Source organism: Phacochoerus africanus, chromosome 5 (genome assembly GCF_016906955.1).
Source record: "Phacochoerus africanus isolate WHEZ1 chromosome 5, ROS_Pafr_v1, whole genome shotgun sequence".
In the NCBI taxonomy this organism is placed as follows: Eukaryota; Metazoa; Chordata; class Mammalia; order Artiodactyla; family Suidae; genus Phacochoerus; species Phacochoerus africanus.
The window spans coordinates 90,243,016-90,269,290 of NC_062548.1; the positions used below are offsets into that span (position 1 = coordinate 90,243,016).

Below are 26,275 nucleotides of genomic sequence, written 5' to 3' on the forward strand. Positions count from 1 at the left end.
GTATGAGTAAGATAGGGCCATGGTAAATAAAAGATAAAATAAAGGAGTTGGAGACAGCTGCGTATCTAATTCAGAGCTACCAAAATTCAAAAATTGTTTGTAACTCTACTAGAAGTGATATATTACTGCCATATCTCAAACTAAAACAAGGAAAGGGAATAAAATCTAAAGCCTCTGGGATCAAAATATGCTCAATTCAGGATTTGAGAACTTGTCTTTTTAGACTTATGCTAGTAAGTATTTTCAGAACATGTGTATGAATTTGAGAAAGGTAACAAGTACATACAAATAGTTTCTTCCTAATTTAGAGTCAGAGTCTTCATATGACTAATGTATTGGGAACTACAGGTGATCTAGTCGATACTACCTGCTAACATTATTTCAGTCAGTACCATAGCTGCTTCCCACGCTGATTTCACAATGATTTTGGAAGCGGCTGATTGAATTTTGTCAAATATAAGTGAAGGTCATAACTCGGATTTGTTATCCATTTTACTTTTATTAAGCAGAATGATGGCTAAATAATTTCAAATGAGGGTTCATTCTAAATTTTGAATGAATGGGTTTTAGTGAAAGTTGGTTTGTGTGTAGTGCTTCCAGTTCTGGCTGTGAGTGAGGGGCAGAGATAAGAGAATCACCAGTGCCTCATAGTCATGTTAACCCAATTTTATTGTTTTTTTTTTTAAAATAATGTCTCTTAAATAGTTATACTTCCTGCTACTTAAAAATCAAGTTCTTGGAGTTCCTGCTGTAGTGCAAATGTGGCATCTTGGGAGTCTGGGATACAGGTTCCACTCACATGTTATAGCGTTAAGGATCCTACATTGCCGCAGCTTCGGCTTAGGGTCACAACTGCAGCTCCGATCGGATCCCTGGCCTGGAAACTCCATATGCTGGGGGGGGGGGCAGCCAAAAAGAAAAAAAAAATCAAGTTCTTTAAATTAAAGTTATGAAAAATTATCTTAAATTTATTCATGCATTCAGCGTACATACTATGTACAAGCCAGTGCAGAACACTGATACTATACATTTGTCAGTAAAAAAGAGATTTAGTTTATACCTTACCTTAACAATTCTTATATATCAAATTCTATATCACACAGTTTATGGCATTTTATTCTTAATGTACTTTTTGACTCCTTCTCTTCCATCATGTTATTTCACCAAAGGTTCAAGCTTCTTAAGAATTGCCATCTTGTATGGCTATCAAAGAATCTATAGACATGGTTCTAGGTGTTATCCACACTTTTCACATGCCAAAAAGTTGCATCATCTGGGTTCTCCTGCCCTCTCCTTCTCAAGGGGTTCAGCAGTGGGGAGCACTGGCCAGCGATTTATAATATATAAGAGAAAGAGAGTTTGGGATATTCTTTCCCAATTTTTTCTTCTGCAGCATGAGGATGGCAATAGCTCCATTCTTTATAGACACAGCTCCTGTTCAATGGTTCCTCTTCCAAGTCTATGGGCTTTCAAGTTTCTAGTAACACAGTTTCTTTCTCCTGCCCCCTCAGGCCAAGGGAAGATTGCCCTCCCTGGTATTGCTCCTCCCTGAGTGCTTCACCCTCTGTTGGTTCTCTCAACTCCCCACACCTAAGTCATCCCTTCACTAAGTTTTCTTTCAATAAACACTTCAAGTGTTCCCCCTCTTTTTCTTGCTGGTACTCAAGAGAATGCCCCCAAGCCCTTATAAAGCCAAGGGAAAGGTTTCCAATGGTAACATGATGAGAGACCAGAAGAGGTTTGAACTATATCAATACACTATATGTATAATAGAATATATAAACAATGGAATAATATATAAATAATGGAAAAAAATTTAAATTATATATATAAGCGTATATAATGGAATATATAAATAATGAAATTCCATTTCTAAGCAACTTGACAAATTCTTCAGCACTTTCAGGATATGTATAACATAGTTGTTTATCTGTAAAGTTAATTAATTGACTGGAAAAAATTCAATCCTGCTTTTTGTCTTACTTTCATCCAGTAAGTACAATGACAGCTAATTTATTTTTATTTTATTTATTTATATTTATTTATTTACTTTTGTCTTTTTTTTCTTTTTTCCCTTTTTTTTTTTTTAGGGCCGCACCTGTTACATATGGAGGTTCCCAGTCTAGGGGTCGAATCGGAGCTGTAGCTGCCGGCCTATGCCACAGCCACGGCAACGCTGGATCCTTAACCCACTGAGCAGGTGCAGGGATCAAACACGTATCCTCATGAATACTAGTTGGGTTCATTAACCACTGAGCCACAATGGAACTCCCAATGACTGCTAATTTAGGGTTGATAAACTATGGCCTGACAAAGCAAATGTGGCCCACTGTCTCTTTTAACAAATAAAGTTTAACTGCAACACAGTAACACCTATTCCTCTTTTTATTTTTTTTCCTGGCTGTGCCTGTGGCAAGTGGAAGTTCCAGGCCAGGGATCAAACCCACGCCATAGCAGCCACCCAAGCCATTGCAGTGACAATGCCAGATCCTTCATCCACCTCACCGCAAGAGAACTCTAACATCTATTTCTTTATGCAAAGCCTATGGCTGCCTTATGTTACCATGTCAGTGGTGAGTACTTGTAATAGAAACCCTATGGCCCACAAAGCCTAAAATATTTACTATCTAACCTTCTGAAGAAAAACTTTGCTGACCTTTGAACTAATTGGTTGAATGGTATATTTGTCTTTTTATTTATTTCGTCCTCAGCTGGACACAATCTTCTCTGCATTTGGTGTACTTCATTTGCTATCTCAGATATTTGAACTCAATCAATGTTGATTAATGAAGACACCAAGAATGCTCTGACATTAACCTTACAAATGTTTTCTTAGGTCAGTCTCCCAAGGCAACAGAAATAAAAGTAAAAACAAACCAATGGGACCTAATCAAACTGACAAGATTTTGCACAGCAAAGGAAATCACAAAAGACCCAAAAAGACAACCTATGGAATGGGAGAAAATAGTTTCAAATGAGGCAACTGACAAGAGCTTAATCTCTAAAATATACAACTTATACAACTCAACAGAAAAAAAAAAAACAAGAACCCAATTGAAAAATGGGCAAAAGACCTGAATAGACATTTCTCCAAAGAAGATATGCAGATGTCCAACAAGCACATGAAAAAATGCTCAACATCACTAACAGAGCAATGCAAATCAAAACTACTATGAGGTACCACCTTGACACCTGTCAGAATGACCATCATTAAGAAGTCCACAAATAACAAATGCTGGAGAGGGTGTGGAGAAAAGGGAACCCTCCTGCACTTTTGGTGGGAATGTAAATTGGTACAACCATTGTGGAAAACAGTATGGAGGAACTTCAGAAAACTAAATATAGAATTACCATATGACCTAGCAATCCCACTCTTGGGCATGTATTCGACAAAACTTTCCTTGAAAAAGATACATGTGCCCATATGTTTATTTTAGCACTATTCTCAATAACTAAGACATGGAAACAACCTAAATGTCCATCGATGATGAATGGATTAAGAAGATGTAGTATATATACGCAATGGAATGCTACTCAGCTATAAAAAAGAACAAAATAATGCCATTTTCAGCAACATGGGTAGAACTAGAGACTCTCATACTGAGTGAAGTAAGTCAGAAAGAGAAAGACAAATACCATATGATATGACATTATCTGGAATCTAATATATGGCACAAATGAAACTTTCCACAGAAAAGAAACTCAAGGATTTGGCGAATAGACTTGTGGTTGCCAAGGGGGAGGGGGAGAGAATGGGATGGATTGGGAGTCTGGGGTTAATAGATGCAAACTACTGCATGTGGAGGGGATAAGCAATGAGATCCTGCTGTATAGCACAGGGAACTATATCTAATCACTTGTGATGGAACATGATGAAGGATAATGTGAGAAAAAAAAATATGTATGACCGGGTTGCTTTACTGTACAGTAGAAATTGACAGAACACTGTAAATCAACTATAATGGAAAAAATAAAAATCATATGAAAAAAGGAAGCAAGAGGAGTTCCTGTAGTGGCTCAGCAGTTAGCGAACCCGACTAGCATCCAAGAGAACTCAGATTCGATACCTGGCCCTGCTCAGATTAAGGATCCGGCGTTGCCGTGAGCTGTGGTGTAGGTCACAGGCATGCCTTGGATCCCACGTTGCTGTGGCTGTGGTGTAGGCTGGCAGCTGTAGGTCCGATTTGACCCCTAGCCTGGGAACCTCAATATGCCACCAGTGCGACCCTAAAAAGACAAAAAGACCAAAAAAAAAAAAAAGCAACACACTAACAAATACAACCTCAATTGTACTTTAAACCTAGAAAATAAATCTTTATTTTTTTGAAAGATTTATAAGTCAAGTTTAGAGACAGTTATGGAAATTTGGGGTTTGATGTTTTAAATATTGGTAACCTGGCAGTTCTACACATTTAACATATGGTGAGTATTGTTATTAAAAATTCATTTGATTTCCATTTATTGAATAATTTAAACTGTGACTCATGTTCAAATTTTGATCATTGTTATATTTTCTAGTGGTGTTTTGAGAGTGGTAGAGTTTTTAAAAATAATATGAAATATACATAGCAGTATATTAACTTCTGAGTAGCAGAATTATAGGCTTGACCTTTCTTTGTGGTTTCTTCTTTTTCTGTTGTTGATTTTCCAAATATAACAATGAATAATGAGAAAATAATTTTTAAAATATGAAATATGTTCAGCTTCACAGAACTGAATATTTTATACTGCTATTTTAGTTTAAGAAATGAAAGACAGACCTTTAAAATACAAAGTTCATGGAATAAAATTAAGACTGAACTATTATTTTAGGAAAATATTGGAGTTCCTGTCATGGCTCAGCGATAACAAACCCGACTATTATCCATGAGGATGCAGGTTCGATCCCCGGCCTTATTCAGTGGGTTAAGTATCCAGCATTGCTGTGAGCTGTGGTGTAGGTTGCAGATGCAGCTGTGATTCTGCATTGCTGTGGCTGTGACACAAACTGGCAGCTGCAGCTCCAATTCAACCCCTAGCCTGGGAACTTCCTTATGCCGTGGGTGTGGCCTACAAGACAAAAGAAAAAAAGAAAAGAAAAAGAAAATATTCAACTAGCATATATTGACTGAAAATTAGAAAATAAAAACATTCACATTAGGATTTTTTGAAGTTTCGCATGAATTTTAACTTTAAATGGCAGAACATCAAATATAGTCTCATACATGTGTATCATTTTTGTACATCTTCTTACTATCATTCAACAGGAGGAAATAAAATGTCTTCATATTTCCTCATTTTTAATTTTTATTTTTTGATATTGAACCAGATCTCCATTTTCTATAAATAGATGTATTTGTTTTAGCCCCCCCCTTTTCTGCTTCACTCGTTTTATTTTTTTCATATAAAACTATGAGGTGGCCACAGCTGGAGTATGGGTCCTCTGCACGGAAACTCTGGTATGAGTCTGGTATCAGTGAATTCCTGATAAGGAGACTTGGTGAACACTGTCTCTTTCCAGAGATCAGGAGTGGGATAGCTGTACATCTTGGAAATGGCATCAAAGATGGCCTTGGCAAAGTTGCCCAAGGTGGCAGTGCAGCCCCTGGCAGAGGCGTAGCAGTCGTCAATTCCCTCCATCATCAGTAGCTTCTTGGGCACAGGTAGCCCCTTTTTTTAGTAGCCTAAAAGCCCCTGTGGTACCTTATGTGGAAACTTACTTGCTGATTTACCTAAAAGGAAATGCTATGTGGCAAATTCAAATGATGCCCTAAAAATGGTATTATTATGCCCAAGAATAGCCAGTTTGTGTTTCTTTTATTAGACAATCTTAAGCTTTTGTGTCAGGGTGTATAATTTATCAATTATATTTCTGGTCTTCTTTTCACTGTGAAGATAGTGCCTGCCACATGAAGTTTTTGTCTATTTATTAATGTTCCATCATATGTTCTGACATAGACTATGTTCTAAGTAGGTATTACTAATATATGACTCTAGGGTATAAATGAGTCGATCATAGAGGCTTATAGCCAGAATGGAAGAGTGACTTTTTTTATCTTTAAAAGACACTCTTTTTTTTTTTTTTTTTCTTTTCACCATGCCCACAGAATGTGGAATTTCCTGGGTCAGGGCCTGAACCCATGTCACAGCAGCAGCCCAAGCCACTGCAGTGACAACGCCAGATCCTTAGTCCCCTGAACCACAAGAGAATTCCTCAAATGGGGATTCATCATCTAGGTATTTTCAGCAATAAAAACTGAGAGTGGAGTTCCCGTCGTGGCGCAATGGTTAAGGAATCCGACTAGGAACCATGAGGTTGCGGGTTCGGTCCCTGCCCTTGCTCAGTGGGTTAACCATCCGGCGTTGCCGTGAGCTGTGGTGTAGGTTGCAGACGCGGCTCGGATCCCTTGTTGCTGTGGCTCTGGTGTAGGCCGGTGGCTACAGCTCCGATTCGACCCCTAACCTGGGAACCTCCATATGCCACGGGAGCGGCCCAAGAAATAGCAACAACAACAACAACAACAATAACAACAACAAAAGACAAAAAAAAAAAAAAAACAAAACTGAGAGCCAGGAGAGAAGATAGGAAAACTATTCAAGGAAAACAAAAACTCAAAACATATTTGTCCAGGACCTGGGAATATATGTCAAATACCTTCGCACTTCTCAAGAGCCTCTGAATACGTCATTATAGTAAAAGCACAACATAATCATTTAGGTTAAGTGTGAATGACTTTTTTAAATGAAAGGTAAATTTGTGTTCGGTAAAGCTTAGACAATTGTAGTGGCTTTCTACAAGATTTCCATAAAATGATAACAAATGAAAAACAGTTTAGCTATTGAAGACATACTCAGTCTGAGAAATAAAAGATTACATGATATTTATGTATTCCTCCATGCTTTTTTCTGAGAAAAAGATCAGATAGACTTAGGAAAAATCTGTCTTGAAAGCCGTGTATTTTATGATCCCAGTGTCTTTTTAGTTCTTCAAATTCACTGGCAAGCTGTAATCTCCAGCTAATGCTTTCTCTAGGTCATTAGTTAACTAGAGTAAGTCTTAGAAGTTGCTCATCTCTGAGCTCTTGCCAGTCGTTAGGCATTTAAACTGGTCACCATGGTTAAAAGAAGACCCTGACATACTGACTGACTGATTTCTTGATAGTGTGGCATTTCTTTTAAAGATTCATGAAGCAGTGGTGCTATTCTTTTTTAAAAATAGCTTTTTTGGAGTTCCAGTTTTGGTTCAGTGGTAACGAACCTGACTAGTATCCATGAGGATGTGCGTTTGATCCCTGCCCTCCCTCAGTGGGTTAATGAGCAGATGCTCATTAAGTTGCAGATGCGGCTCTGATTCCACATTGCTATGGCTGTGGTTGGGGCATAGGCTGGCACCTGCAGCTCCAATTCGACCCACCTAGCCTGGGAACTTCCATATGCTTCAGGTGAGGCCCTTAAAAAAAAAAGTTTTTTTAAAAGAAATAATTGACAAATTCAGCCACTTTAGGGGTCAAATTTAATGACTTTTAGTATATTCACAGAATTGTGTATCCATCACTACAAACCTAGCCTTATTTTTTTTTTTAAGGGCCGCACCTACAGCATATGGAGGTTCCCAGGCTAGGGGTTGAATCAGAGCTGTAGCGGCTGGCTTATTCCACAGCCACAGCAACACCAGATTCAAGCTATGTCTTCAACCTACACCACAGCTCAAGGCAACACCGGATCCTTAACCCACTAAGCGAGGCCAGGGATCGAACCTGCAACCTCATGGTTCCTAGTTGGGTTCGTTAACCACTGAACCATGACGGGAACTCGGCATCACCACAAACTTAGAATAGTTTTATTTTCTCAAAAAGAAACCCATACCCCTAAATCCATGAATCCCATTTCCTCTCATCCTCTCCAGACTGAGACAAATACTAACCCACTTTCTGTCTCTATAGATTTATTTCTTCTGCATATTTCATATAAATGCAGTCATATAATATGTGACAGGCTTCTTTAATATAGCATAATGTAGCATCCATGTTGTAGCATGTGCCAGTACTTCATTCTTTTTTACTGCCAAATAATATTCCATTGTACAGCTATACCACCTTTAATTTATTCAATTATCAGTTGATGGACATTGTGGTTGTTTCCATTTGGGGCTATTACTAACAATAGTGCCATTCTGCTGCTGTATTTGCATTGTTTTTATTATACTAACTTATGGATATGATTAGCTTTGCAAATATTTATAAGATTCTGGTTCAGGGTGAGTCTCTCACTTCCTGTAACATAAATCAAAATGGAGGTAAACATTGCTGTTTTGGGCCTACAGGTAGTGTTATGTAAGTGCAATCTGCAGGGAAGTCTCAATTAAAATACACCGGGAAGAATCATTCTCTAGTGATTCCTAAATTGCATCATGGTTCATTCCAACCATTTACTTTCTTATTAGAAGAGACTGGACCTAATAACTGAGATCCTAACCAGGTGGGCATGATTTTTCCAAAGTCCTTTCCTGGGAAATTTAACATTTTAAGAAAGGATAAATTTAGGACAAATGACTATTAAGCACAAAACAAAAGTACCTTGAAGAAATCTTGAGAACTCTCTTCCAAAGTGAAAAGAGGATAGGAGGAAACTTTTGGATTTAATATTACAGGATGTTGCAATCCAAAGACCATTAAACTGTGTATAATGTACAATTCCTCTTTTACCAGACAGAGAAGTTTCCTGATTGTCCTCTTGAGAGATCATAGAGAATTTCTAAGGCTGCTGTTGAACTAGGGAATTGTGAATTCATAGGTTTTCAAATAAGTTACTCCAGACCTCAGTCTGGTCTAAAGCTTCCTGTTTTTACAATTAACTCCTCATGTTTCTTTGTTGAGAGAGAGAGAGAGAGAGAGAGAGAGAGAGAGAGAGAGAGAGAGTGTGTGTGTGTGTGTGTGTGTGTAAAGCCTAAAGATAGACCAGGAAGCATCTGGGGCCATCTGGTTCTAAAGGGGAATCCAGATTTCTGTGAGGGTTAGCTACTAAATGTAAAGAGGGCAAGAAATGACATCTTAACATACAACTCCTGTGCTAACTCTTCAGTCACTGCTACCCCAAATGCACTTAACTTGGACTTGGTGTTAAACCTGATGGGTTATTATTATTTTTTTTTAATGAATGAAGAAGTTCTGGTTTGTCTGCAGATAAACCACACTACAGGCATGAACTCTTCCATGTTGTTTAGTTGAGCTTCTGAGGGATTACAAAGAAAAGTGGACATGTTGGGCATCAGACTCTTCCTGAAATCAATACTTCCTTATTGGTGCCTGCTCACTCTTGGTCTATGTTTCCAAATAAAGGATTGTGATTAAGAAAGAGTCATCAAGAGCAGAAGGAAAAGATTGCTAGCAACCAGGATGACCCAAGTCATGGGTAGGCCAGGGCAATGCAAGATTCTACTCTGAATACCACCTAGCTAAGTGTCACATGAATGTATCCTCATTTTAATTAAGATGATTTGAGAAGGACATTTCCCTGCTTTCTAAAGCAAGATTCTTTCTCCTGCAACTTGAGTAAGAGAGGTTGCATTTCAAGTTTTTTCCTCAAGATTTTTAATTTGAGTGCAAAAATGATAAAAAAAAAAAACCACCAATAACAATTACAAAGCACTTACTGTAAGTTGCCACTTAATTTAACTCTATTAATTTAACCCTGCTTTACACATGAAGGAAATGAATCTCCGAGAGGTTCAGAGACATGCCTATGCTCACACAGCTGTTAAGTATCTGAGCCTGGATTTGAATCCGGCAGGAAGACTCTAGAGCCCAGGCTCTTAACAACCTAATTAAGAAATTGTGCTGTTCTTAATTTAGTGTTATGACAAAAACATTTTTACTGCTAATTTAAAATATAAGTATTCAAAGCAGATATTTATGTAAATGTAAACGGCACACATTGCAAAACTATATTTTTTCTCAAAAAAATTGTTTTACATGACATTTTGTCCCAGGGAAAAGATATTTATTTTCCTTCAAAATGAGGAGTAACACTTGATTTTGCTGGGGAACTGTTAAAATTACTTTGATGGTTCTAGTCGTGCACAGCATTGAGATTTATGACAAATATGTAATCTGTTTATTTGTCACCCAAATTGGATGACTTCCAAATGTTTCCTCCTAGTAGCTCTTGATTTTGTTTGGATTTTTTTCAATCACCAAATAGTCAAACAACAATGTCTGAATCACGTTTGCACCAGTCAGGAAATATCAACACGTTTTAGGACTTTGGTTATTTGAAATCCTACTACATGCACTTGCAACTTTGAAGAGCATGCCTGCTTTCGTGGACTGGTTTTTTGTTTTTGTGTGTGTGTGTTTAGGAGAAGAAAAAAGGAAAAAAAAAAAAAACCCACTAACTTTCCAGCTCAGGTCTGTCGTTTGCGATTTACTGCAGTGAGTTTTCCTATTCCGTTTTGCTGGCGAGATCACGCTTAACAGATCAAATCTAACTGTCCGAAAAAAGCTGTCTGCATCCCTCATGTTTAAAAGGGAGGGATTTCGTTCCCTTTCCTTCACACATCAAAGAAGGCACTCAGGGAGGAAATAAACCATAATTAGGCAGAACGAGCTAGCAGACAGAGACCCCTTCCTCAGCCTTCCCCATCCCCGCCCCCCAGGCCCTGGCAACCGTCCTGGGAGCGCGCGAGGCCCGGGCCGCCGCAGCAGCTGCAGCGAGCGCGCGTCCACGCCGCGCCCGCCGCCAGGATCTGGGCGGCGGCGGGGGCCGGGCCGGGGTGCGTGCGCTCGGGAGCGCGCTCATGCAGCGGTTTTCTTCTCCCACAATCCAGAGGCTGCGGCGCGGGAGGGGCGGGGAGCCGGCGGAAGGATATGGGCGCGGAAGGAGCACTCGCTCTCTTTGACGGCGGGCTGGCGGCGCTGGTTGGTAGGCGAGGAGCGGGGTGTGATGCGGCACTGCGGTTCTGAGGCCGTTACTCCGGCTCCTCCAGAGAGGGCGGAGGAGGAGGCTGGAGCGCGGTGGTGATTTTGTGCCAGGGCTTCCCAGAGGCGCGCTGAAAAGGCTGGCAGGGCTCGGGAAACTGGGGGGTTAGGGACACACATTCAAGCCCCCACCCCCGGGAGGGGAAGGGGGCAGGCGGCAAGGCTCAGGGTCGGCGAAAGGATGGTGTGTGCTCGAGGGGAAGGGGCGAGCCCTGCCTGTCGTTGGTGAGGGGCTGCGGGCTGGGGAGGCTCTGAGGGTCAAAGCGGCTCCATGCCCACTGGTGGGTGGAACGTGTTGAGGAGAACGCGGAGGTCGAGCCTGGCGGCAGCAAAGAACCTTTAACATAGTATCTAACGTGAGATTTCATTTATCCCACACTGGGATTAATTCATTGGGGGCAGCCTCGCAGGTCTGGCTCCTCCAGGAGCTGGGCAACCTTGACGGGCTTTTTGTCTTGCTGCTCCAGCCCCTTCTCCCTTCCTCCTCCTCCAGATGCCTTTTCTCTGCCCCTCCTCGCCCGGTACAGACATTTCCAGCGCAGGCTACCGCTCGTGGTTGCTATCGAATCCGCTTACCAGGATTTCAGCTCGGTTCCCCCTGGGGTGTTTTTTGAGGTGGGAGAGTTTTTCTCCTCTCCACGATGGGATTTTCATCCTATGCCAAAATGGACTTTAATTGATTTCTACTTACTTTAGCGTTTAGTGACCAATTCCTTAGGCTTATTTTTGTGATAGTTCCTTTTTTCAAGTACATTATCTGTAAAATGGAGAACGAGATTTTTACTCCCCTTCTGGAGCAGTTCATGACCAGTCCCTTGGTCACTTGGGTAAGTGGGGTGTTATTTTTTGTGTATTTAGCTGCATTATTTGTGCCTGCAGAGATGGAGGTGGGCGTTCGTGTCGTGATGATCATCATTCTGTTCTAGGTTAAAACGTTTGGACCTCTGGCTGCAGGAAATGTGACCAACCTGGACGAATATGTGGCTTTGGTGGATGGGGTATTCTTGAACCAAGTTATGCTCCAAATGTAAGTGTTCTTCTTTTTTTCTTTCTAGACAATTCTTTTTTTTTTTTTTTAATGTCATACTGTGAACTTAGAGACTTTGTATTTTAAGATCCTAATTTAGTTCTTTGGACGGAAAAATTCAGGTGGTTTTTAGAATTGGACCTTGAAAGGAGTAGTAATCTTACGCCCAGCCCATTTATCACAACCAGTAATTATGCCGGTTAAAATTGTGAAACTTTAATTTTCCCTTCTGCAAATCGTGCATTGTCACTTATTGTCTTCAGTGCTGAAATCCAAACCACGTTGTGTCCTCTTTGATAATTTGGTAAAATGAGGAGGAGAATTAGAATAGTTTCCTAAGGGGGGAAAAACCTTTACTGTGAAGTTATGTGCATTTGGTGCAGAAATGTTTCTTATTAACCTTTGTGTCTAAAAATAAATGGCTCAAATTTTGAAACTGATGAAGTAATAACAGATTTTGGAGGAGAGAATTTCAGACAACAGTTCTGATTGGTGAGGACTGTTGCTGTAGCAAGTAATTTATATGCATATAATAACTAATGTGATTAGGTGATTTATTGTGTGAATTATTAGATTAATATTTGAGAGGTCATCTTAAGGTATTCTTAGAGCTGGTTTTGAAATGCAAATGGTTGAAATCTTGGTGACAACTAGCTAATGATTTAGTAGGCAGATCTTTGTCTTTTATGTTTATGATATCGATTTAAAATAATAAAGTGTTTTTGGGGTGGCAATTGAATATCAAAATGACATTGGTAGCTGGATCAAAGAAACAAAAACTCAGTTTTTATCATAGGTATTGTAGCATACATGTATTCTCAGCATATCAGTGTAGTGAATATTGTAGTTGTGCTCAAATATATATTTAGCCTATTACTCTTGAATACAATCTGATTACAAGAGTAGCTTGGAACTTTCAATTTTAAGACATTCATATGTTTTGTGTATGTGGGAATTTAGTGTATTACTAATGAATAATTGTTGCCAGAGAATAAGTTTACCGTTAATAGATAATAACCTAACATATAAAATTATAAATTCTATGCTTTTTTAGTATTCGTTTTTTTTAGATTTTTTTACTTAGAAGGGTTATGTCAAATCCATAAATAACTCTTCCATTGGTAACTTCTCAGTCTGTGTTCTCAAAGAGACTTGTACTCTATATGCTCAAAGAGATTTGTTTGCTGTTTTTCAGATTTATGTTGATTTTATGGGAAAGAATTATACTACTACATGTTTTCCAAAAGTGTTATATTTGTATAGGCATCCAAAGAAATATGTTATCTAAATGTATATGTGTATGTGCTTTTTTCTTAAGAAAGGGAAAAGGGAATGTAGACATTAATTATTTCCAGGGATAATAAATGTATTTTGGGCAGCTCTTTCATGGAACTATTTTTAATCTTTGAAATATCCACAATTTCCCAAGCAAAATGATAGAATAATTAAACTGACTTCTGTTTTAGGGAACACAAATGACAGGAAGGGTAGCCATTACAGTAGATACTCAGAACTTGTTCTCCTATGTCTCTTTTCTTGTTTGTTTTTAGACAGAAAATTTCATATTTGTGTGCAGAACCCCCCAAAATACAGGTGTGTTCACAAAAGTAGGAAAATGCATTACATTTTACCCTTTAATGGTTTTTATTGGAATGATTCTTTTTCCAAAAATACTTATATTTTTTTGAATCCTGAATAGTTAGCCGAGATGCTAAAAACAGACACTTTAGCTTTTCTACTTTGAGTTTAGTTTTATACTTAAAATATATATGTGTGTGTATTTTGAAAGTGTTGGTGTTCCAAAATAGTGGTTGCCAGGTTGTTTTTTCGGGAGGACTAGCTCCATTCCAAACCTCAAATCTGCTTCTGTTTTCAGTTCCACCTCTCAGTTTCTTTAAAAAAAAAAAAAAAAAGTTTTCTCATTGTCCTAATTCTGATCTGAATGACCTATATAAATTAAAGAGAAAATTAAGAAAAAAAAAAAAAGAAAGACGTATACTTTAGCTTTAAAAAGAAACTTACTAAGATCGGCACAAATTTATTTTATTACCAAATTGTTTACCTAATAGGACAACAAAAGATACATTATTTTAAAAACTGTATTTTGCAAATTTTGAAATCACTAAGATTTCTACTAAGCATTTCGCTCAAATTAATATTTGATTAAATATACTCTATTAAATCGTCGATTGAAACTACCCAGTAAGTTAACCTAGAAGTTAGCTTCAGTCTAAGTAACTTCTAGATTACATTTGGTTATAGAATTTGCAAGTGAGAACCCTTCGTAAATGAAACTTTGTGTTTTTCTTCATCATTTTTCTTCATCTTTATGCTTGGAATTCATTGAGCTTCTTGGATCGGTGGGTTTGTTGTTTTTAATCAAATTTGTAAAAATATTTTCCTATTATTTCTTTAAATACCTATCTATCTATCTGTCTCTCTATCTGTTTTTTCCCCCTTTCCTCCTTTTGGAAGTCCAGTTACATATGCATAAGGCTGCTTATTGCTCACTGATACATTGTTCAATTTTTTTCAGCCTTTTTTTCATTTTGGATAATCTTGCTGAATTCATCTTTTTTCTGTAATGTTTAATCTGATGTTAATTCCATCTAGTGTATCTTTCATTTAAGATATTATAGTTTCATCTCTAGAAATTCAGTCTTTCTTATATCTTCCATGTCTATAGCTTTTATGCTTTGTCTTTTCGCTAGCTTCTTGAACATATAGAATACAATAACAACTGGCTTAATGTTCATGTCTACTAATACTGTCTGTGCCATTTCTTGGCTGGTTTTGATTAGTTTTTCTTCTCATTGTGGATTGTATTTTCTTGCTTTTTGCCTGGTAATTTTTGATTAGATGCCATACATTTGAAATTTTACCTTGTTGTTGGGTATAGGGTATTTTTGCATTCCATTAAAAGTTATTCTTGAGCTTTGTTCTGGAATGCAGTTAAGTTATTTGGAAACAGTGATCTTTTCAGATCTTGCTTTTAAGTTGTGTTAGGCAGTACCACTTTGTCTTTGTTGTACTCTTGAGACAAAAAACCCTTCTGAGTACTCTGCCGGAGTACTCAGCCAGAGCTGGTGGGAACAGGAACTATTCCTGGAACTATGTGAGCTCTGGGTGGTATTCCCTCTAAGCCTTTTTAGTGGTACTTTCATTGTCTGTGGGTAGTTTAAACTATACACATGCATGTACTGATAAGTACTCAGCGGAAGACTTGAGGGATACCCTCTGCAGATCTCTGCGTCTTTCTGTGCAGCTCTCCTAGGTACTCTGCTTTTATGTGATAGTTACCTTGCTGTGTCTCCTCAACCTCAGGGAGACCACCTTTTGCTCTGCCTAGGTTCCCATTCCTGTTCTGTGGCCTAGAAACTCTTTCAAGGCAATAAGCTGGGGCAGTTGTAGGACTTAACTTGTATGTTTCCCATTTATCAAGAATCTACTGCCCTTTGTTGCCTGATGTTCATTGTTGTGGAAAAAAATGCTTTGTGTATTTTTAACTTTTTTTTCCCTTCCCAGTTGTTTCAGGCAGGAGGGTAAATTTGGTTCCTGTTACTCCATCTTGGCCAGAAGTGGAATATCTGTTTTTATATTCAAAATTACATTTTTTGCCCTGCCAGTTATATATTCCTGCTTTCAGATGTGACATCGAATTTTGTTATAGGATCCTTATGGTAGAGGTTCTTTGTTTTTGTTTTTTTGTTTTTTTTCATCTAAAGTGTTTATTAAGAATATTGATTAATGACTCTGGATTTGTCATCTTTGACTTAGAACCTGAAATAGCTGACTTCATGCCAGTTTACTGACTCTGCCTTGTAATTTTGGAGTCTTCTTTGATTTTGGGATTCACTGTATTCAGAGACGAATCTTGGATTTCATTGAGTAGCTTCTTGAATCAAAGAATCTCTGTAAGAGCTTGTGACATGGCATCATTCCTCTTTAACTAATGGGAAGGGGAAGCTTATTTAGAGATCTGGAGTGATGGGCCAGCTCTTCTGCATGCTGCAGGGCATTTTCCTACTTCAAATGAAATCTTTTTTTTCTCAATGCCAGTTTTCAGATATAGGGCTTGGTGACAGTGAAGTGGAAATAATTGTATTCTTGTTTGAGATGACATGCAGTTTGGTAACCAATTTAGAATATTACTTGCTGTGAATTTTTAAGGAACTTGTGATATTTTATTTCATAATCTTATTCATATTACCTAAGCATTTGAAAATATGGATATGTTGGGTTTTGAATACCAAGAAAATTATTAATGGTATCAAAACAATATTGAAATTACTCTCTATGATTCAGCCCCATTAGATGGCTATAGAGATCTGTACTTGAATTATGTAGTAATTGTGATATGCTTTTTATGGCATTTCTTTATCTACTATGAAAATCATTTTTATATGACACAAGGTCATCTAACTTCTGCTTATGTATTTCCTGAGAAGCAGCTTCATAAAGTGTGCCTAAAGAAGCCTTTTAATAGAGGACGTTGACGGAGAAATGTTCCTTAGTTCTATTCGTGCTTAAGATTCAAAAATAGATTGTGCTAAAAAGAAAATAGATTATGCTAACTTCATGACTATAATAACCCTAAAATGGCTTATAAAATATATAAGTTGTCTTACCAAGTATGGTATTGACTCTGAATTTTGGTATGCTCTCTGTCATACCATTTTTGTTTAGTTTTGTTTTTATTTTGCTTCTTTAAAAATACACTCAGGCTTTGTGATTTGCCTCCCTAAACATTGCTCAGATGTGTTCCTGACTCTGGCATTAATGCAGTAGCTCCTGACTGGACTCCTTACCTTTGGCTTGCCTCCCGTCAAGTTGTCTTCTCATCTGTGATCATATGAAACTTGCTAAATCAGATTTAATCATGTCACTCTTAATCTTTAAAATGGTTCAGCAGCTTTCTTCTCCCTTCAGGGTAGACACATTTCTTGAGCATTTAGACTCCTTTGAGGTCTGGCTTCTGCCAGATTCTCTGTTTTCATCTTTGCATAGCACCAATCCTCAGGGCATAGCCTAAGATTGAGCAAACTTAGAGTTCCCAAAGATACACTGTGTTCCCATATGTCTCTGTGCTTTTCTACACACTCTTTCCTTCCTTAGAACATAGTTCCACCTCCTTGCTATTGCTTTCTTTAACTTCTCTGCTATTCCCTGGCCCATCCTAAGTATTCCTCCTTGTGCTTCTATAGGACCCTGTATATACCTCAGTAATAGCAGTTCTTGGTATGCGTGACTCTACTGACTAACCTGTGAATTTCTTGAAGCCAAGCACTATGTCTTTAAGCTTTCTGTTCCTAATACAGTGCTTGACACACAGTAGGTTCTTGATATACTTCTGCTGAATAAGTGAATAATAGGCTAGGTGGTAAAGTGAAATGAATTTGGACTTGGAATCAGGCTTGGTTTACTACACACACACACACACACACACACACACACAGTGCGACTTTAAACAATTTATTTAAAATACATCTCTAAATCTCAGTTCCTACATCTCTAAGATGGGAGATAATGTTTCCTTCTTGGAGTAGGCGTAATGTCGCTAAGGCAGAGATGGTTATCTGTTTTCTCTTTCATTGACCATTGTATGCTCAGTGCTGGTATTTGTCATTATTGTTATCCTGTGCTGTATCATATCTGCCTATTTATATTTCCCCAAACAAGTCATGGTCTTTCACATCTTGTTTTTGTTTGATCTCTTTTGGTATCATTTCACTTCTCAGTTTTCTCACTTATAAGCAGTATAAAAAGAGAACCACAGGGTTATCACAAGAAGCAAATAGGATGATTTGTGCACAGTGCTAAGCATATAGTAAGTGCTCAATAACTGTTAACTGTTGGGGTTTTTTTTTTGTTTGTTTGTTTTTGTTTTTTTGGTCTTTTTAATGCTGCACCCGTGGTAAATGGAAGTTCCTAGGCTCAGGGTTGAATCAGAGATACAGCTGCTGGCCTACACCACAGCTACAGCAGTGCAGGATCTGAGCAGCGTTTGTGACCTACACCACAACTCAAGGCAATGTGGGATCCTTAACCCACTGAGTGAGGCCAGTGGTCGAAACCGTGTCCTCATGGATATTGGTTGGGTTCGTTACTGATGAGCCACATACCTACCAGATTTTAAAAAACAAACAAACAAACGCATTATGGAGGGTAATGTGCTTTACTCAAAATCCACTGATTTAAATGTAAATCCCATCCAGAAAACACCGTCACAGAACATCCAGAATAATATTTCACCGAATATCTGGGCACTGTAGTCCAGCCAAGTTAACACATAAAATTAACCATTATATAATTTTGGTTAGCAGGCTGATTTATTCATAGTGGGAAAGTAGAAATGACCAAATAGGAGTTCCCGTCATGGTTCAGTGGTTAATGAATCCGACTAGGAACCATGAAGTTGCGGGTTCAATCCCTGGCCCTGATTAGTGGGCTAAGGATCTGGCATTGCCATGAGCTGTGATGTATGTCACAAACACTGCTCAGATCCCAGGTTGCTGTGGCTCTGGCGTAGGCTGGTGGCTACAGCTCCAATTCGACCCCTAGCCTGGGAACCTCTGTATACCGCAAGTGAGGCCCTGGAAAAGGCAAAAAGACAAAAAAAAAAAAAAAAAGAAATGACCAAACATGAAAATACCTAGAAGAGCCAGGATCCTTCTTTGCTTAAAGGAAAAATACAACAAGATACCCAGAATTCACAAAGAAAAGATATATATCCTTTCAGATTTTAAACCGAAGGTGAAACAAAGCATGCACTGGCAATCTGATTGCTTCCAAATGTGCCAAAGGCTTAAGAATGTGTATTGTTTTACCACTTAGATAGAAATGATGAGGTTTATACCAGGTGACCTTGAAAAGCATCTTGGATTTTTTTAAAAAAATATTTAAATATATTTTTATTGTGCAACATTCAAGCATCCATAAAAGACTAGAGGGTATAGAATGATAAACATTGTAATCTTAGCATAAAGCTTTATAGCCTTAACTTTTGTCACACTTGTTATTATATGTACAATTAAAGTCCCCTGTGTAACCTTTCCTAGGATTTTATAATTTTCCCTTTGCTAAGGCTTTTTTTTTTTTAAATTTAAATTTTTATGTTTTTGCTTTTTAGGGCCACACCCATGGCATATGGAGGTTCCCAGGATAGAGGTGTAACCAGAGCTACAGCTGCCAGCCTACGCCACAGCCACAGCAACGACAGATCTGAGCTGTGTCTGTGATGTATACCACAGCTCACGGCAACGCTGGATCCTTAACCCACTGAGTGAGGCCAGGGATCACACCTGCAACGTCATGGTTCCTAGTTGAATTCATTTCTGCTGCACCACTAGGGAAACTTCGGTTTGGGTTTTTTTTTTTTTTTTTTTTGGTTTTTAGGGCTGCACTCTTGGGATATGGAAGTTCCCAGGCTAGGGGTCGAATTGGAGCTACAGCTGCTGACTTACACCACAGCCACAGCAACGTCAGATAACAGCAATGTCTGTGACCAACACCACAGCTCACAGCAACACTGAATCCTTAACCTACCGGAGCGAGTCCAGGGATTGAACCCACATTCTCATGAATCTCAGTTGGGATTGTTAACCTTTGCACCATGAAGGGGCCTCCTGGTTTTTTTTTTTTTTTTTAAATGAGTTTTATTTTTTCCATTATAGTTGGTTTACAGTGTTCTGTCAATTTTCTATTGAATAGCAAGCAGAGTGGCCCCGTCAGGCATACATATATACATTCTTTTTCTCACATTATCCTCCATCATGCTCCTTCACAAGTGACTAGATATAGTTCCCAGTGCTATACAGCGGTGGATTGTTGTTTTTTTGTTTTTAATTTAATTTAAATTTTTTCCCGCTGTATGGATTGTTTTAATCAAAGTAATTGTTCATGAATAAAACTGAGAACAATTAAAGTTGGATTATGAAAAGTTGAGGGGAGGGGAAGTGTAGAAAATAATTTTGAGTTTGTTTTGGAATGTCTGGTGAGCAGTGAGATGTATCTTGTGGACAGGTGGGTATGCATAGGTCTGGAGCTCAAGAGAAAGGTTTAAAAGAGAGATAGAGATATGTGAATTAACTTTTAAGTTTGTAATAGAAACTAAGGATTTGGGTGTCAGGAAAAAAATACACAAGAAGGCCAAAGACATATCCTAGGAAACAGTACCATTGAAAGGCTGGAGGTTTGAGGAAAGTGGAAAATTTCACAAGGCTGCTGGGAGGAAATCACAAAGGGAGTCAGTTAAAGATGAATACGAGTATTGTCATGCAGGGTGATGGCTTATTTGAGATTTGGAAACCACACATTTGTAGTGGAGCCTTTCACCATGGTTGAATAATTTAGCCAGTGACGCTTAGCACTCAAAAACTGGCTAAAACATCTGTGGAGTTTATTCAGAATTAGGGATTGATATGTAAATGTTGGGTAGGAGCTTGAGGAACCTTCTCAGGTGAGTAGCTGAAATGAATGGAGTGTGAACGTTGAAGTAAGGAGGAAAGTGAGTGTTGTCAGGGGGAGGCTGATAGACTAGAGTTTGCATAATGATGAAGAAAGAGTAGGGGAGTTCCCGTCTTGGTGCAGTGGTTAACGAATCTGACTAGGAACCATGAAGTTGCGGGTTCTATCCCTGGCCCTGTTGCTCAGTGGGTTAATGATCCGGCGTTGCTGTGAGCTGTTGGTGTAGGTTGCAGACGTGGCTCGGATCCCGAGTTGCTGTGGCTCTGCCGTAGGCTGGTGGCTACGGCTCCGATTAGACCCCTAGCCTGGGAATCTCCATATGCCGCAGAATCGGCCCTAGAAAAGGCAAAAAGGAAAAAAAAAAAGTAGGTTTTAAAGGAGTGAAGTAGTGAGACAGTGGTATGGGATGTTGAGGTCAGAGGGGACTCTAAGAATTTGAGATTTGGGGAGTTCCCGTCGTGGCCCAGTGGTTAACGAATCCGACTAGGAACCATGAGGTTGCAGGTTCGGTCCCTGCCCTTGCTCAGTGGGTTAATGATCCGGCGTTGCCATGAGCTGTGGTGTAGGTTGCAGACGCGGCTCGGATCCTGTGTTGCTGTGTTTCTGGCGTAGGCTGGCAGCTACAGCTCCGATTAGACCCCTAGCCTGGAAACCTCCATTTGCTGCGGGAGCGGCCCAAGAAATGGCAAAAAGACAAAAAAAAAAGAATTTGAGATTTGGAGATTGCAATTCTGAATGGTGATTTAGGGCCAAAGTTAGACCATAGTAATGGGCGGATAAAATGGAATAGAGTTCTTTCTTTCTTCTTTATGAAGCTATAATCTCTTTATTGCCACTAGAGGTAGACATGAATATTTTGAATTAAAATAGGAAGCTGAATAATAAATAGATAATTTTAACAGTGTTATAATTAAAGAAAAATTTAATAATAGGGACAGGAGAAGACCAGTTATTGGAACTTTTATTTTTTTAATTGATTTTTTCATTATAACAAAACCATATATTTTTTAAAAATTTCCCATTGTACAGCAAGGGGATCAAGTTATCCTTACATGTATACATCACATTTTTTCCCCCACCCTTTGTTCTGTTGCAACATGAGTATCTAGATATAGTTCTCAATGCTACCCAGAAGGATCTCCTTGTAAATCTCTTTTAAGTTGTGTCTGATAACCCCAAGCTCCCGATCCCTCCCACTCCCTCCCTCTCCCATCAGGCAGCCACAAGTCTATTTTCCAAGTCCATGATTTTCTTTTCTGTGGAGATGTTCATTTGTGCTGGATATTAGATTCCAGTTATAAGTGATATCATATGGTATTTGTCTTTGTCTTTCTGGCTCATCTCACTCAGTTTGAGATTCTCTAGTTCCATCCATGTTGCTTTATGTCGTTCTTTTTTATGGCTGAGTAGTATTCCATTATGTATATATACCACATCTTCCGAATCCAATCATCTGTCGATGGACATTTGGGTTGTTTCCATGTCCTGGCTATTGTGAATAGTGCTGCAGGAACTTTTATTAAAATAATCCTTGTATTAAAATTGGACTTTGTGGAATATCTCAGTAGTTTTAAGGACATTTTTAAAAATGATGTATCTTTTTTTTTTTTTGTCTTTTTGTCTTTCCTGTGGCACATGGAGATTTCCAGGCTAGGGGTCTAATTGGAGCTGTAGCCACCGGCCTGTGGCAGAGCCACAGCAACGTGGAATCCGAACCGTGTTTGTGACCTACACCATAGCTAAAGCAACGCCTCATCCTTAACCCACTGAGCAAGGCCAGGTATCGAACCCGCAACCTCATTGTTCCTAGTCGGATTTGTTAACCACTGAGCCACAATGGGAACTCTGAAAAATGATGTGTTCTTAACGTGACTGACTTTACTGGTGATGGCTAGAAAAAAATTTTTTGAATTTCACATTACCGTTGACAACATGACTGTCTTCTTTTCCTTGGGTGGCAAAGGACCAAGGATAATTTAGTTTAGGTGTTGGGTCCTAGTCCTTGATTAAGACCCGGGTTATCTCTAAATTGTAGAGGATGAGAAGTTGTGGGAATGATCAGTGGAGCCAATACTCCAATCTATTTTTCCTGAGACTGATTAGGAAACGGTGAACTACAGTAAAATCCAAGTTTATTTGAATGTTCAGTGCTAATGGAGTATTACATTTACTCATAATTGAAGGCTAATTTAATTTTCTTCAACTCTTTAAAATCTTTGCAAATGAATTAAACTATTTCTACATTTATAAATAGAATATACATGTGATGATTCAGAATCTTGTAGTGTCTCATTTTATTGTTTTAAATACAAATTTAAGGATTGGCCGTAATGGAGGATCCAAGTTGGGAAATAGTAGAATATAAAGTCACATAGCCAGAGTAGGCCAGATTATGGGAACCCTGAGAATTAACTAGGATAATTTAGGCTGCATATGGCAGACATTGGAAGGCCATGTAAAATTCCTTGTTAGATGATTAAAAGTATTATTTTAGGAAAATCGCTTTGGCATTAGTTTGTAGAATAGATTGAATACGGAATTCATTTGTTCATTCCGTATTTATTGAGCATATACTACTTACAGTATTGTAAGTATTGAGGATTCCACCAGTGAATCAGTAGAACCTAACATTGTATTAGTGCTTGAGGAACAGGAAAGGGAGGTAGATGAGTAGTGATGAATGTCATTTATGCTTTTGGTGGTGAGGTCTTGGATCAGGGAGAAGAAGGCTCAAATTCAAGAACATTTGCCAAAAAAAAAAAAAAAAAGAAAGAAAGAAAAGGGGGCGGGGAGTTTCCATCGTGGCACAGTGGAAACGAATCCGACTGGGAACTATGAGGTTGCAGGTTTACTCGGCTCAGTGGGTTAAGGATCTGGCGTTGCAATGAGCTGTGGTGTAGGTTGCAGAGGGGGCTTGGATCTGGCTTTTCTGTGGCTGTGGTGTAGTCTGACAGCTGTTAACTCCCGAGCTTCGATTAGACCTCTTGCCTGGAAACCTCCATATGCTGTGGGTGGGGCCCTAAAAAAGCAAAAACAAAAAAGAACATTTGCAAAGGAATTGATGGAATTCTAGATACAGTGTGTGAAAAGAATGAAAAATGATATCAAGGTTAAAGCTGAGTACACACACAGACTACATTTTAAATTATGTATTTCTTGGAAAAATGTGAAGTTCGGGTACTTAATTTTGCATGAAGAAATAAGGATAGTTTCTTTTTATTTCTTTATAACTTGCAGCTAAAGACATTTAAATGTATAAGATAGCTATGTGCTTTGACAGTATGCCTAATTTTGAATGAGAAACATTTCATTTGCTATATATTTGTACTCTTGTTTAAATTCTCCTATTAGTGCGTATTTCATTTTTGAATTTATTTAGTAAAATTTTTTTAGGATGCGTTAGTACAATTCTTTTAGGCTATTGGAATGCTTTAAAGTCTGCATTTACAAAATATAAATTGCCTAGAAGATTTAACAGTTCCCTGAAAATTAAGTTGGGTTTTAACTATTTGACTATTAAAAGTTAGCCATCATTATGGCATACTTTTGTAATTATAAGAATTCAAAGTTTTGGCTTACTAATAGAGGTCAAAATAGTGTTTTCAGAGTTAAAGTATTGCTGTCCTCAAATTTTTCTGTTATCTGAGAATATTCATGTAATTACTCTGTTTTATTCAGTATTCTAAAGACAGGCTGTTACGGAGTTATTTACTCTGATCTTTGCATAGTTCTCCTGAGGGTTTTTTCTTTTTCTGTTTGGTTTCGTTTTTAATTCTATTTAAAAAATAAATTCTTTTTTTTTTTTTGTCTTTTGTCCTTTTTAGGGCTGCACCTGTGGCATATAGAGGTTCCCAGGCCAGGGGTACAATCGCAGCCTATACCAGAGCCACAGCAACTCCAGATCGGAGCCACGTCTTCGACCTACACCACAGTTCACGGCCATGCCGGATCCTTAACCGAGTGAGGCCAAAGATCGAACCTGCAACCTCATGGTCCCTAGTCAGATTCATTTCTGCTGCACCACGACAAGAACTCCTAAAAAATAAATTCTTTTCTTTCCATCTTTTCAAATGTTTATTGATCATTTGCATTTATCTTCTGTAAACTATCCATTTATATTCTTGTAGCAATAAAAAAATTAAATTCTAGGGAGTTCCCGTTGTGGCCCAGCAGTAACAAACCTGGCTAATATCCATGAGGATGATGTTTTGATCCCTGGCCTTGCTTAATGGGTTAAGGGTCCGGCGTTGCTCTGAGGTGTGATGAAGTTTGCAGATGCGTCTTGGTTCTGGCATTGCGTGGCTGTGGCATAGGCCAGCAGTGGAAGGTCCAACTTTTTGGAGAAATTAAATTCAGAATTTGAGTATTGCCCATTTTTTTTATGAACATCCTAGTTTTCATCAACTTTGCTCTTCCCAGCCACTTTTATAATATTCTAAAATCTTAGGTTATTTGTTCCTTTGTCTTTTAAAAACTAGTAATCCATTTTATTAAATTGGAGTTTTCCAACACAGTTAATTCCTCTTGGTCTGTTTGTAGACCATGTTGCAAATTTCTTTAACTTGCTTATTAATAATTCCTTACCTCTCTACTTGTGTGCCTTCCCTCTAACTTTGTTTTCAGTTCATCACTTCTTTTTTGATATTACACTTATTTTCTGTGTGGTTATTTTTTCTCTTCTCTTTTTTACTTCTTTTAACTATATTTCTTTGATTTCTATCTGCCCTTAGTAGTGCTTTTTTAATAGGCATCTATTATTTTGTTTTTAATTGGTGGGGTTATAATGAAGTTAGCTTGTGATCCTTTTGAAGCACTTTTATAGTATACTGAAAAGGGAAAATTAAACCAATATTGTGGTAATCTTATTCTGTTTTTAATAGAATTCATATTCTTTTTTGACTTTTTAATTTTTAATTTTATTTTTTAATAATTTTTATTTTTTCTATTATAGTTGACATACAAAATTCATATTTTTAGAGTTATCCTTAGAGTTATGGGGACTAATCTTTTAAATACTAGAGATGTCGATGATGAAACAGTACTTTTTTAATTAAATTTTAAAACTTCTTATGTGAGGTAAGTTTCTTTGGCTGTATATTTTAGTTTATTAATTAGAAGAGATTGTACTTTGGAAAATACTTTTCTTGTTCGGTCATGCCCACAGCATGAAAAGTTCCTGGGCCAGGGATTGAACCCAAGCCACAAGAGTGACAGTGCTGGATCCTCAACTGGTAGGCCACCAGAGAGCTCCTGGAAAATACTTTTTAAAGTTTTTCTTCGTTTTTAGAGGAACTTATTGCTTCTCAAAAGTGATATCTGTAACTGATAATTATTCAAGGGAACTATATGAGTTATCATAGTAGGGTTTATGGACTTCAGGTTAAGTATCTTTACTCTCATAAGAATTGATAATATGGGAGTGAAAGCTCTGCAACTTAAGTCTGTCACTGATCAAGGGTAATACCTAACTATACATCAGCTCAGTTTGAGATTTCTTGAGTCTCTAGAGCTGACTGGATCTGGAGAAAATACTGCCCTCCAAGACTGATTAAAACATGTGACTCTTTCTTAAGGCTTAAGGACTGTGGGTGAAGGTTCCATCACAGATCAGTAATGCCCAGTGGTGCTATAAACAGTTTTTGTTTCAGTTCCTGGCCATGTGGTTTGACCACTGAGTAAACGAAGATTCTTTTACTTTAAAGGCATTGATTAGCATAATGCTAAATCCTCAGGTTTCCATATCAAGAAAGGAAACTCTGTCTAATACAGTGGTTCTCAGAGTGAGATCAGCAGACACCTAGGAGTCTGTCTGGTTGTCTGTCAAGTC

At 38.3% G+C, this 26,275-nt stretch overlaps 1 protein-coding gene and 1 pseudogene across 6 annotated transcripts in view; one reads left to right on the forward strand and one right to left on the reverse strand.

Annotated features, from left to right (window-relative positions):
• Positions 1 to 5,389: 5,389 nt before the first annotated feature.
• Positions 5,390 to 5,622, reverse strand: LOC125126839 (40S ribosomal protein S2-like; annotated as a pseudogene).
• A 5,249-nt stretch (positions 5,623 to 10,871) lies between these two features.
• Positions 10,872 to 26,275, forward strand: part of CCDC88A (coiled-coil domain containing 88A) — a 128,186-nt gene continuing 112,782 nt past the window's right edge. For 2 of the 6 annotated variants that reach the window (XM_047782051.1, XM_047782052.1), the window contains exons 1-2: positions 10,873 to 11,782; positions 11,882 to 11,982. In XM_047782051.1, coding sequence (XP_047638007.1) covers positions 11,720 to 11,782; positions 11,882 to 11,982 — 164 coding nt within the window. In that variant the 5' untranslated portion in view covers positions 10,873 to 11,719. Of the gene's footprint in view, positions 11,783 to 11,881; positions 11,983 to 26,275 lie in introns of all 6 variants that reach the window. The other 4 variants (XM_047782054.1, XM_047782056.1, XM_047782053.1 and 1 more) reach the window with 3 other exon arrangements.